General features: G+C 43.9%; 1 protein-coding gene across 3 annotated transcripts in view; it reads left to right on the top strand.

The window, feature by feature from the left end:
• The first annotated feature begins 320 nt into the window (after nucleotides 1-320).
• LOC308281461 (uncharacterized protein) overlaps nucleotides 321-13,811 on the top strand; it is a 36,276-nt gene continuing 22,785 nt past the window's right edge. For 2 of the 3 annotated variants that reach the window (XM_080721664.1, XM_080721666.1), the window contains exons 1-9: nucleotides 3,647-5,761; nucleotides 7,201-7,262; nucleotides 7,504-7,533; nucleotides 7,666-8,036; nucleotides 8,414-8,592; nucleotides 9,692-9,898; nucleotides 10,308-10,406; nucleotides 12,923-12,960; nucleotides 13,716-13,759. In XM_080721664.1, coding sequence (XP_080577790.1) covers nucleotides 4,577-5,761; nucleotides 7,201-7,262; nucleotides 7,504-7,533; nucleotides 7,666-8,036; nucleotides 8,414-8,592; nucleotides 9,692-9,898; nucleotides 10,308-10,406; nucleotides 12,923-12,960; nucleotides 13,716-13,759 — 2,215 coding nt within the window. In that variant the 5' untranslated portion in view covers nucleotides 3,647-4,576. Of the gene's footprint in view, nucleotides 427-3,646; nucleotides 5,762-7,200; nucleotides 7,263-7,503; nucleotides 7,534-7,665; nucleotides 8,037-8,413; nucleotides 8,593-9,691; nucleotides 9,899-10,307; nucleotides 10,407-12,922; nucleotides 12,961-13,715; nucleotides 13,760-13,811 lie in introns of those variants that run through there. The other variant, XM_080721665.1, reaches the window with a different exon arrangement.

Raw genomic sequence — 13,811 nt, forward strand, 5'->3', positions numbered from 1 at the left:
GGTTTATTCTCCACTTTCAGGAACTCGCAGTAAAGCACAGGCTGACTAATCGTCAGAAGAATTAATAAACACCCCAGGATGACTAATCAAGAGCAGAACGAACAGTCTGGCTGTAACAGCATTGATCCATTTAGCATGTTTTTATGTTATTAAATCCTTTCTTTTTTTTTACACAGAAACCTCAGTTTAGATACTTAATCTATATTTTTAACGTCCACATTATGGCAAAATGATTCCCTTTTCAACGTTTTTCAATGGCTTTAGGGGTACTCTTATTCTGAAGAGTTCGGAACCGGAAGTCTTATTGCTGCTCACTTCACATAGGCGCTGTTTTAGCTTGTCCTGAACTGCTTGAGGAGAATCTTTGACAAAACAACAACTAACAACCTGACATAGTCCAGTTCCACAACAATACGTGATAAAAAGGTACAGTTAAACATGTGTTGTATAAAAATAGAGGTCCTGGATCACATTTAATGTGTGGGGGAAAATACATACTTAGGCCTTGTAGACAAATGGTGTTTAGCATAAGTTGCCTCCTTTGCATTCATCATGTTTACAATCATTATCAATGATTACGATGTATTGTTTTGTACATTATGTTACGTTGTGTACGTGCAGGGACTGGAAGCTGTGATGTAGTGTGTGTCTGAACCCACACGTTTATAAAAGCTTGTCGTTTTAATGTGTCTTAATTTCTTTATCATCACACAGGAGCCATTGTAACGTTAGCATTAGCCTAAACGTGTCGCATTCCCCCCCACAGCAGTTTACAGTTTAGGTATTCAGCAGACGCTTTTAATCCAAAGCGACTTACAATAAGCAGAAAATACATCACTATAATAAACAAGATAACATGTCAGAACATCAACAACAATCTATCTATAAATGCGAGAAGTCTCTGCGTGTCTGTCTGTCTGTCTGTCTGTCTGTCTGTCTGTCTGTCTGTAATCCGTGTATCTCGAGAACAACAAATGCATATATGAATATCAATCTAAAACAATATAATCATTAAAGCGAAAAAGGATTCTAAAAAACAAATGCTATAGCTTCCTGTATGGTCATTGAGTGTTTCAGTAGTGGTATGGGTTTAGGTGGAGTCTTCAGTCCACGGCGAAAGCTAGCGAGTGAGTCTGTTGTTCTAAGTGTGACAGGGAGTTCAAACTGTCTCGGACGAGTGGATTTTTGCCCTGGGGTTTTTAGCGAGGGTTCTGTCAGCATCCCTGTGTTAGCTGATCTAAGTGAACGGGTGGGGCCGGGGTGTAGGGGTTGATCAGGTTTTGGAGGTATGGAGGAGCCATACCTTTGGCTGCTTTAAAGGTCAGCATCAGTGTTTTGTTTTCAGTGCGGGACGCAACCGGGAGCCAGTGGAGTGAGCGGAGAAGGGGGGAGACATCAGCCACATTGACATGAAATAACACTATAACAGTTGTACACAGGTGTTACCAACGATATTTATTAAAGGTAGGGTATGTGACAGCAGATAGCCATAAATTATTACCCTTGTAGAGCACTTCTTTTGTCAGTCTGTCCGTCACGTCACACTTTTCCCTACGAATTTATTAGAGGTTTGCTGTAGAAAAAGGTACAGTTTCATGACAGCACAAATCACTGGTACAAGGTCAGCTAAAAGGAGATCCTAGAAAGCTCTACGGCTTATTTCCACAGGAACCACACTTTATGTATCTCTTATAACATTGAAAGACAGACGGATAGAACATACCGGTTGTACTTTATCTAGGATAAACATCAATTTCAAAGGCAGAAAAGCATAACATCAAATACAAAGGCAGAAAAAAAGGGGGGGGGGGGCATGGGGTCTTAGTCTATTTACAAGTCCCAAGTAGCAGCCGCCTGAAGGTGACTTTTCATACCAGTTTTGAAGGAGGCTAGGGATTTGCTCTCCTTTAAGGCTTGCGGAAGGGCGTTCCACATGTTGGTGGTATAGCAGGAGAACGAATTAGAGCCTTGTTTAGTGTTAAATCTACGTTGAACATGATTGGTGGAGCTGCCTCTGGTGGTGTGATCGTGGACATCCTTGACCTTTAGGAAGTAGTTTGACAGGTACATGGGTATCTTGGAGGTGTAGTGTATCTTGTACACCAGGCCCGTTGCAAGATGCTGTACTCTCACTCTGTCAGCTACTTTGAGCCACCCCACACTTTCCTGGTGATGATCGTTAAGGTGGGCCCGAGGGGGGAAGACCAAGCACGAAGGACCCTAATTAGTTTAAATCTGGTCCAGAGCTCTGACAGACCCGTTGCTAAATGACTAGACCGGGATTTCTCAGCCCCTACGAGCGCTCAACTTGAGTCAAAATAAAATAAACTACTTCACTACTCACCAAACCAAAGGTAGTTTTGCGTTGTTGAAAGTCTATTCTCTGCGGTGGGAAACCTCTCACCACCCACTGTAAAATACATTATTTTTGTTATGAAATAAAACGCACCCACCTCGAGCAACCCAGCAGCCACCGCAGACACAACCGTTCACAACCCGGAAATAAGCGGCGGTCGGGTTGGATGCGTTATTGTTTACAATCATTTATAGATATTTTTGGTTATTTATAACATTTCAAACATACTTTGGACAGGGCTTAATAAGTACTAGAGACACCAGACTGATTATGTCACTCAATGTGATTCACACAATGCTATGTATATATGTTACAGTCAGTTTGGGTGAGATTGGGGTAAGAGCGCTCGTTTTGTCGTTTACCACACACCCCTAACACCACCTGGATCAATTCACCTTGATAGTCTCTTATCAGCGCACCTGTGTAATTCTGCGTATTCACCATGAGATGGCGACAACAGCCATTCACTTGTGTAGTCGCTGACGTCACTCGTTTGCGACACCTCTTTCGTTGTTTATCTACTAGCCTAGCTCGGCTGTGTTTAGCCATTAGGGTTAGGCATTAGCTTACTATGCCTAACCCTAACCTCTATGCCTAACCCTAAAGTCTGCTTTTTTCGGCCGTTTTTCGCCGCGGACCGGGCCGTCAGACCACCGCGTCCGCCTCGCCTCGCCGAGACGCTTTCAATGAGGTCTCCCGTGTCCCTCTACGAGCAGCGGTTGGGGAGCTACATGCTAGACTTCTAGACCAGCAGTAAACAAAGCTGTTGAAGCAAGCTATTTCCTGAAAAGACGCAAGATGCACTGTAATTGGCCGGTAGTGTATCATGTGTGTATGATCTGCGATGTGATTGGCCAACGTATACACAACGTATACAGATGATGCAGATTACGTCATTTTGCCGCGAAATTCTCCCCCCCTCACGGCTCATAGAAAACATATAAAGAGAAGGCTTCAGAAGCTGAAAATAACGGAGTGGGTGTTCTAAAACTTTAGCGATTTAACAGTTAGGACAATTTTAAGATTTGTTTTATAAAAGAAGTTACATGGTATAACTTTAACCTCTGTAAAACTATGCCTAACCCTAACCTCCGTGGGGTATGGCGCTATCATTCCTGCCGACGCTACGTTGTCGTTTTTCTATCAAAGCGACCGCTTGTTCCGCCCTGCACCGCACGACGAGCGCTCCTGTTCTCAATTTCACTGAAACTCAAAGAAACTGTGACATATACATCAAATAAACGTTGGCTTCGCTTGTTTTATTGGCCAAAGAAGCCGCCACGATTTTAAGACAAAAAAAGAAAAAAGTTGCATGAAATAAGCCAACATGGCAACACTGAATTGGACAAGGAGCAGAGGAGATCTGTGATGTAGCCTAACGTCTGTTGATTCCACCCACACAAATACAGGAAGACTGTGACTTTTCTTTTCAGAAACTTGACACCTAGGATATTCCAGGCTGCGTGGGCTAAACCTTTTTGGGGGGAGCCAGCACCACAAACCCCTGAAATGCTGCAGAGATGGTATCTCAGCAACACTGAAAGCGCTTCTCTCATTGGTCGTTTCATGAGTAAATGAGCCAATGAGCTGAGTGCATTTCAGACACCAGAGCCAGACTCGCACAGCTCTCTGACAGTCACACAGCAACGAGGGGAACAGGAAGGGGAGCAGCTGCATGACAGCATAATTACCATAATTTCTCAAATAAATGTCCCTTTCATTCATATTGATTCCCCAACCTCAATACGGAACAAAGTTACCAAATACGGGATTATTCCGTATTTTACGGGACGGGTGGCAACGCTAACTGGTGTGCAGACGAAAACATTTTCAGACTTAAGGGGAAAAGCTTGTTCATCTTTAATCTAATATTTCTGTTTCCCATCTCCCAGCCTTGCTGTGCTCAGAGAAAGACAATCAGTATTGTTCACCCACTCCTTTGGACCAGAGCAGCTGCAGCAGAACATTTGGCACCACCACCAGAGGGCACCAAAGGGGCTCATTGCCTCTTTGGACCTGCAGCTGGTGCTGCTGCAGTGGCAGCTCTGCAGTTGGTCCAGATTGAAGCTCAGCCCCACTTCGCCCTCCAGCAACTTACTCATCCAGCAGCCAGCCATCCGTGACAGCGGGAGCGTGATTGTTGCCTCCTCGCTATCCAGACACATCTCAGTACAGTGTGTGTGCTGAGAAGTGTAGTAGTGGTGTTAACATTGCAACACAATGTATCACCACCACAGCCAGCCACAGGGACCGCCACAGCCTTCCTCCAATAGGCCCGGTCCTACTCATCACCAACAGCAGCCAAATCAACAGCAGCACCAAGATCATTTCAATTATCCTCCTCCTAGCCATCTGCCTGATGAGCGGGTGTCAGCCATGGCTACCAGGGGATCCGGGGACATAGACCATTGTCTCAAGGACCTTGTGAACCGGCTAAACCAGGTATCAGGATCTGGAGGCAACAGCTCCAACCAACTAGGCCACCAGCAAGGGATGGACTGGTCAGACTACCCACAACCCAGCCGCATGTTCGCCAGTCCTCCCTCCACAGTCACCCAGCAGCCGCAGAGCAGCCACGATTCACTGGGTAATCAGGCCTGGATGCAAGCCCCTGTCTATGACCCACCTTCCCCCCAGACCAGGGGCTCCCATGGTGGTGGAAATAGTGATGATGGAGGTGTGTATAAGAAAGAATTATACACCAAAGAACGTGCAGAGAGTATCCTGGCTACATTGGGGCTCTCTGGCAAGGATCTAGAGTTTCTGAGTCAATACCCTGAAGATCAGCTCAACCCTGACAATTTACCCTTCGTCCTGCGGTCGATCCAGGTGAATAGACAGAACAGCGCGGCTTCCTCTTCATATTCTCAGAGTGCTTCACGCCCCATCCATGATATACCGCCACCTCCTGCCCGCTCCCTGTCAAGTGCTGGACGTTTGCGATCCCCAGAAGTGCCCAGGTTCCGCAGTGTTCCACAGACCGAAGGAAACGTCATTGACTACGGTCATACCAGTCAAGCCACTGATGCCAGCAGTGGCAGAGAGAGCATGCCTGAAAGGCACATTGCTCATCTGCAACACTTTGAACCAAATGTAGACCTGGATTACTGCAGGTCGAGCGGTGAGGTTCACGAGAACAGACGACTGTCGCCTGCGAGAGAATTTCCCCCACTGTACAGATCTGGTCATCCAGACCAAGAGTACAGTAGGGACGGCCCCAGACGAAGCCCTTCATCTGAAACATGGAACGACTCTTCGTCATCATCCCGACATCCTGCTTTGAGATCACATGGGACCACCAGGAGGTTACCCACTCCCACCATGATACGTGATTTCTCAGCAGAGTCTCCAAAGGTGTTGCCTCATACCTGCTCCTTGTGTGAGGTAGACTGTGAGCACTTTGAGGTGAGTGCCAACAGGTCTGAGTGTCCTTAGAGGAATACCTGCACACTTTGAATGTAAGTCTTTCTCTTTAAAAAGGAAGTTGACAGATATGATGTCATCATTACTTGCGTCAGCAGAGCGTGCAAGTACTGCGTTCGGCTGCATATGTAGGTAGGTAACTGTGTGTGTGTTTAAGCCCGTAGCCCAATCAGGGACCAGCATTTCTGGCAACGTCATCGTTAACTGCCGGTGAGGGACCAGCATTCCTGGTGATGCCAGTGGTGATGTCACAGGCATTGCCAGTGGTGAGCGCACCTTATGGCGCGCTCTGCTGGCGCACAAGTAGGACATACAATTCAATTCAAAGGAGCTTTATTGGCATGAGAAAACGTATGTTTACATTGCCAACGCAAGTATCACAAATACAATAAAAATCACACCCAATGTGAAGTGAGCGGTGGTCGTGCTTGCATAACGTCTTCAGACTAGGATATAGGTCTAGGATGTAATTGGTGATGTAATACAGGCTACACACACACACATATTGCTATGGCAAAACGCTGAGGAAAACATTGCTATGGCAAAACGCTGAGGAAAAGTGGCTACAGACACACGCACAGCCACTCTATGGAGCGGTTTACCACCGCTCAAAAACATACATACATGGCTTACTTGTAGACAAGTAGGCCATACGTGGCTTACTTGTGCACAAGACTACAAGTTGGCACCACGACAGAGTGCAGTTATAGTTTGTTCTGCTCAGTGCGGTCCTTAATTGAAACCAATTAGTTTATCACTGTATCACTTCCAAAGTACAATGACCCACCAGGGGATCATGGCTATGTTCCCTCGACCCTATGTTCCCTCAGCCCCACTGAGGTTAGGGTCAGGATTTGGGTTAGGTTTAGGCATAGTGGTTAACATTTACCAGCGTCCGCAGGTTAGCTACTCACCAGCCCCGGAAAGTTAGCTACTCACCAGCAGGTTAACCGGCAGGTTAACATTTCACCTGGTTAACATTCCCCCGTGTCGCTGAGGGAACTTGAGCATGGACCAGTGGCTACCAGTTCCCAATGGTTTGAATGTCTGATACATAATTGTCGTTAAATCGTTAAATCGTAAGTGCCTGGTGAAGGGATAAACCAGGCCAGAAGTTACAATATCAAGAGGACTCTTTTAAAGGCAAAAAGTGCACACAGGAGAAATCACCCTTGAATGCAGTCTGCCAGACATACAGAGCCCAAACCCTTGCATCCCGTTGCCATGACCCAAGCCATGGTCATGCGTTGTGACACCGTTAAGCATTAACAGTGCCACAAAAACACTGCTTTAAATATGCTTTCTATCTGCAATGCATTTTAATAACGTGTTTGCTTTGTGCCTGCAATCAATTGGTGTCTAGGTGATTGGCCATTACTCCTGACATGTCTCTCTCTTCTCTCTGATGTTTTCTTCTCCAGGATTGGATTGAGCATGTCCAAAGCCTAAGACACACTGATTCCTGCCGAGACCTACGCAACAAGTGAGGAGGCATTTAAAGACCATGTCTTGTAGAAGCCATAAATCGTCCTCTGATTACTGAAAACCTGTGTATTTTACACGAAAGGCATGTTGTTGGAGTGAGAGTTAAACAATGTGCTAACAACTTTGTGTGTGTGTGTGTGTGTGTGTGTGTGTGTCTGTGTGTGTGTGTGTGTGTGTGTGTGTGTGTGTGTGTGTGTGTGTGTGTGTGTGCGTGTGCGTGTGTGCGCGCGCACTCGCAGTTACCCAGAGTTGAAACACAAGCTAACAAGGTCAGTATCACTTGTGTTTCATTTATTGCGTTTCATTTTTTAAGCACTTCCAACACTCAAACATTGAAAACATGAAATTATTACCGTTTACGGAATTCCATTTCCATCTTGGTCTCCTCCTGGCCACTCTAGGAGGGAACACTCCCTGGGCCGAGATGACGGCCAAACCACCTGGCACTCCGAGGAGCGTTCTCGCTCCGTGTCCCGTTCCCCTTCCTGGTCTCCAACGCCTAGTCCTCTTTCTCGCCAACGCAGAAACCCCTCTGCGTTTGCCTTTTCAACTCCTACGGGCCACTCGAGGAGGGAACGCTCCCCGCTCCAAGATGACAGCCAGACCGCCTGGTACGCCAGGGAGCGTTCTCCCACTCGCTCCGTCTCCCTGTCCCGTTCTTGGTCTCCAGGCCCGAGCCCTCCTCCTCCTCCTGACCAACACAGAGAGGATCCCCACCCTCAGAGGAGATCATACCAGACCCCCCGCCACTCCTCTCATCGTCACCACCAAGGTAAAATAGATGCTACATACAAGCTAAAACGATAGAACGAAGTAAATGAAAACATTTGAACACTCACTTTCCATTTGTCCATTTGGTTTCATGTTATGCTCTCAAGAGTTACATTATTGTTAAACAAAAAAAAAAAGAAAAGCTCTAAAAGTCTAAACAATTAGAGAAAGTAGAAGAATTTTTATTTTGATCAATGTTTTCCTGTTTTATCCAATGATATTCTACAATTTGGGTCTGAGAGGCTAAATCACATCAAATGGTGGTCCATGACCGCTGCTCTACAGATCGCAATGTCGATTGGTTGTGTTGGTCCCTTTGACGTCGCCTTTCTTTACTAATGATCCCCCCCCCCCCCCCCCCCCCGTCTCAATATGCAGCAACAGGGAGTTCTTCTCGCGATGGTTTGAAGCGTGTCAGCGATGCGGCTGCCACACGTGATGACTCTGCCAGACGTGATGACTCTGCCAGACGCAAATCAGCCAAGTCCCCTCTCAAGACCAAGCCTGAGCCTGGATCCAAGAGAACTAAGCCAGGGAGCTCAGAGGCTGATCAAACAGTGGGTCTAATTATTTAAAGTTATTATTATTATTTAAAGTGACTTCTCCACTTTTCAACCTATCTTCGTATAATTGGTCCACACTAATGTTCACGATAAAATTGCAAAAAAAAAAGAAAAAAGAGAAACGTGAACATTATTGAGGACAAATGATATAAAGATAAAATGAAAAGTGGCAAAGTCGTCCCTTAATCTGTGCCCGTGACATGTCAACATTCCCAAGTAGTTACTGTAGGTGCACAGCCTTTCTAGCTGGGCTCCTTGCTCTGAATTGTCTCTTCTTCTGGCTCTTTTTGACAAATTATTTTGCTATTACTTGACAATCTGTTAAGTGGTTAGAAAGATGGGTGGGCCATGTGTATTTCAGAACATGTTTAATTTTAATGATCAATCAATTGATCTTGTTCTGGCTTAGATACCAAAGTATTATACTATAGTCAGTGTAGTGTGTGATGACTCACTTTTCAAGGGTTTAAAGAAAAGACAAAAATCGGTGTGAAGTGAGTGGTGCTTTTTATGAGTTAATATCCTTAAAGGAGTAGTTCCCCCGCAAAATGTCTTTTTCGATCGATTACTCACCCCATGGAGACTTGAGTTCAATAATATTTTTTTAGTTTTTGTCGCATTCCTAAGACAATAATTTGAGGAGACTCTTTGTAGGCCCATTGATTCCGGATGCATTTGGATCCCCATCCGGAATCAATGGTACATTTAATATAATCAAATATTTGTGTTGTGACAAATACCAAAAAGTATTATTGAATTCAAGTCTCCGTGGTGTGAGTAATCAATAGAGAAAAAGTCATTTTGGGGTTGAACTACTCCTTTAAGCGTCCCGCGAACGGTACGGTCTGTTTGTACGTACAATACAATACAAACAGACAAAGTCAGATGTAATAGCGGTGAGCGCCACTCAAATACAAATGACTCAAAATACAAATAATGAATTATGCTAATGTAGTATTATCTTTAAAATCCTTGCGTTTTGCCAATTATTTGAATTGTTTCGCCGCTTACAATATCCTCACGGCCCTCAAGGTTGAGAACCACTTGGGCTCTTACAGTGGAAAAGAGACATAAAAGTTCTGTTATTTTCCAGTCTGCCAAAGGTCCACCGGCCAAGAAATTGAAGAAAGAGTTCACATGGAGGGGTTCAACTGCACCCATCACTGCAGCCTGTCTGGTGTACCTGACCGGCATCCCCACAGCGACCACAGAACAAGAAGTGAAAACGTGGGTCAGTGGCTTTGGGAAGTACAACAACGTGGTTCTGTTTCCTGGCAGCGAGGCAGACCAAGGACAGAAGGTACGACTCTCCTTAGGGCTGGGCCATATGACTTCTAATCCATCTCACCATCAATTCATACTCATTGCCTCTTCTTCTTCTTCTTTCGTGTATCATCATCCTTGATGATTGGTTGACAACATTTTATTTCACAAGATTTCTTGTTACTTAGGGGAGGCCAATTATTTATTTGTAATAGAAGCTTATCATTAATATCTAGACTCTCCAGAAAAATCCAGTAATGCAATCACCGAATTCCGCATATTCAATTTTTCCTGCATATTTCACCTCATAAAATCACACGAAACCCCTGCATATTTCAATGCAAAATCAATGATTTTGTCCGCGTTTTTCGGGAGGGTCTGATTATCCTTTTAATGAAAATAGCGGAATATCAGAATAAACAGAGTGTGATTGTCTTCTCTCCTAGGCATCGGTGTGTATGGTGAAGGAAGAGGATGCTCTGGCTCTGGCCCAGTGTAGCAGCCTCTCCATCAGAGACCAGCCCATCACTGCCACTTTAGCCAAGGTATTGTTTTCATTTAGTTATATATTCATATTTAGTGGTAGTTCCATCAGAAACAAACATTTGTTTTGCACGCATGTTGAAGATTCAACATTAGGAAACAATGGTCTTGAGTAATAAGGGATCCACATTGGAGCTGTCAGAATGAAATTCATTTTTCGACTACAATTCGAATATTAAAGAAATGGATTAGAGTCGAATATTTAAATTACTATTCGGATGTTAAAAAAGTTTTTTTTTTTTTTTATAAATAAATGCTTTCGTCAAGTCACAAATGATCAACAATAACATTTCAGTGCATGGTACGCACTGCAGTGCACACACAGAAACCTATGCCATAGCCAAATCCCCACATGCATGCATGCACTTTGTGTGTTCGACACCCGACACCGACACCGCTGTTAAAGCCTGCAGTCCGGAGAAGACTGCTTTCTCCCTTTCTTCATAGTATTAGCTGGTTAGCTATTTAAGTGTGCCTGCTATGCAATAGCAGAACACTTATTGTAATCCGCCATACTTAATGATAATGATCCCACAAATTTCGGCACGTAATAACTGCCGCACAATTTACGCCACCGCCGCAATATATACATCAAAACGTGCGGCTCGGCCGGGAATGGTGTGCTATTACTTTTCTTTCCGATCCGCGTTACCATTGCGACGTAATTCGCAAAAAACGACGCCCAAAAACTCCATTGACTTTGAATGGGGGACTCCGAAAAAAACCCAGAAACTTTGGCGCCAAATAACTCTGCCATACTTTTGCCTAGCAACGTCATTTAAAATGTAAAATGCTCACACAACTTTGGTCTTTTTCCGACCAATAGGGATGAGCTGTAATTGATTAAGCCCCGCCCCCTCTATAACAGGAAGTGCCCTTCACCAAACAGGAAGTGCCTCTATAATTCATGAACCGTTTGTCGTACAGACTCGCGGCTGGTGTCATACATTTTTTTTTCCTCAATTTTTTTTTTCTCAAAGATTTTTTTTTTCTCAAATTTATTTTTTCTCAAATTTTTTTTTCTCAAAAATTTTATTTTTCTCAAAAAAAAATTCTCAATTTTTTTTCTCAAAATTTTTTTTTCTCAAAATTTTTTTTTCTCAATTTTTTTTTCTCAAATTTTTTTCTCAAAATGTTTTTTCCTCAAATTTTTTTTTTCTCAATTTTTTTTTTCAATTTTTTTTTTCTCAAAAAACTTTTTTTTTTCTCTAAAAACTATTTTTTTCTCACAAAACTGTCGTTAAAGTGCGACCCGTGATAACGGCCAAAAATGCGCCAAAACGCCACTAATTAGTCGAAATGGCTGACTTCCTGTTTGGTTTCTGATTGGCTGCTGGCCTTGTGACGTGGGTAGAGCTGCGAGGGCCCGGTCATCGCTGCTTGCAGCTTTAATTCATTAATCGTCCATGACCTTAATTGGGGCCTATTTCGCCAAACAGGAAGTGCCCCTCACCAAACAGGAAGTGACCCTTGATCTCGTGAACCGTTTGTCATACAGACACGCGGGTTGCGTCAAATGACAAGATTAAGAGTCCTTAAACTTAATTGGGGCCTATTTCGCCAAACAGGAAGTGCCCCTCACCAAACAGGAAGTGACCTGTTTTCTCGTGAACCGTTTGTCGTACAGACATGTGGGTGGTGTCATATGAAGAACAATAATGTTAAAGTTTATGCAAAAAAATGCTAATGTTAATAACGCTAATGCTAACACCAACCGCTACACAAGGTTGCACAGACTTGGCGAGCTGCAGGCACACTTAAAATTTCTTAGAAATTTTCTTTTCTAGTTAGCTGTTTCTCCTGCCGTTTCCCCCATAAGCTTCTCTTGAAAGTACCGTAAGTAACGTTTAAGAAACTTATGACAACATCCAAAAAGTTTAACATAGGCTATTTGTCCGTAGTAGAGGAGAGCTTGCTTCTATGCTCTGCTCCCCTCTCCCTGTGTCGTCGCACTGGTTCTGTTACGCTGGACTGGACAGACACACAGCTGTGTCAGAGAGCTAGCTATAGCTGCTAGCCACGCCTCCGCAGATCTACAAGCTCACAACAGGTCGATGATGCAACATGGTGAGGGCTTGTACCTTAGCCTTTTTCCCAGCCTGTTATAGCATCTGAATATGCGCAGTTTTGCGCACATATTATGTGTTTTTTATTGTACTGAACTATACATTATTTAGTATAATTATTTATTATATAAACTATTCGACTATTTTCAAAAATGTATAAAATTAAATTCGAATGGGATTTTAGAGGGAAACTGACAGCTCTAATCCACATGAACCCTAGCTTCTCTATCCTGGGAATGACATACTTGTCGGATATTCAGTGAAAATAGCAGATATACAAGCTCACAGTGTAGGGTGTTATGAGCTTGTAGATCGGCTGGGGACCGATTACAGACCCCTGGGGATCAACAACATATAGAGTTTAAGTGGTTAAAAGTCTAGGGTTAGAATACTCTACTGACAGTGTGTGATTTATTGTCTTGGTATAAATGCACTTTCTTTTATTTTTTTAGAAACCAGAAGCAGGTGACTCAACAGCAGTCAGTAAAGGGTAAGTTAGATGTGTTCTCCCTTCTTTCCCAAGCCTGCTGTACTTGTCCTCTCACTCCCCCCTTCTCTAACACATTAGTTAACTCATTCTTAGCCAAATCGCCTTTCATCGCCATTTTGGGGACGCCAAACCGTGCCAGATCGCCAAACGTCGCCTTGGGGATCATTTTCTGATGATTTTGGTATTTTTTTGACATTTTTTGAGCTATAAATGACCATTCTAGCTTCATATAAGCTTCAGCAAGGATTCTGCGATGGAAGTGACGTCATCGCCGGAAACCGGAAATCGAGCGTGTCAATCATGTACCCGAGCATATATTTTACATTGGAAGCCATTACAGCAACTCGGCTCTATCTCACGTTCTAAACGTCGGATCTTGATCCGGTTTGAAGGCTCTGTGCGTCAATTGGGCATCTAAGGCACATAGTCGATACTTTTTTTTTTTTTTTAAGAGCGCGGATGGCGTGCACGGGTCCCGGGCCGTTCCATGCTAACGCTAATGCTAAGTGAATGGACTGGTTGCTAATTTGAGGCCTTCTAGCAATCGCCAGAGACCTTAATCGCTGGCGACATCTAGTGTACACTATATAGACTACAGCCTACCAAAATGTCATGCATATAAGGGAGATCTACTGTGACTCTGAAAAATTAATAATTTTCCTGGCAGTATAGGCGCAAACGCATATTGTAAATGGCTGTGTATGTGTTTTAACACTACTTCCAAGTAAAACTGCATTGTGTTTCTGTCTTCACAGGGCATCTTCCCAGAAAAAGTCTGCCATAGGTGGTGAGGATTCAGGTAAGATGATGCCACAACCCATGGAGAGAATAAAAACACACCTCATTATTCA

Source organism: Nannobrachium achirus (genome assembly GCF_963921795.1).
Source record: "Nannobrachium achirus genome assembly, chromosome: 3".
Taxonomy (NCBI): Eukaryota; Metazoa; Chordata; class Actinopteri; order Myctophiformes; family Myctophidae; genus Nannobrachium; species Nannobrachium achirus.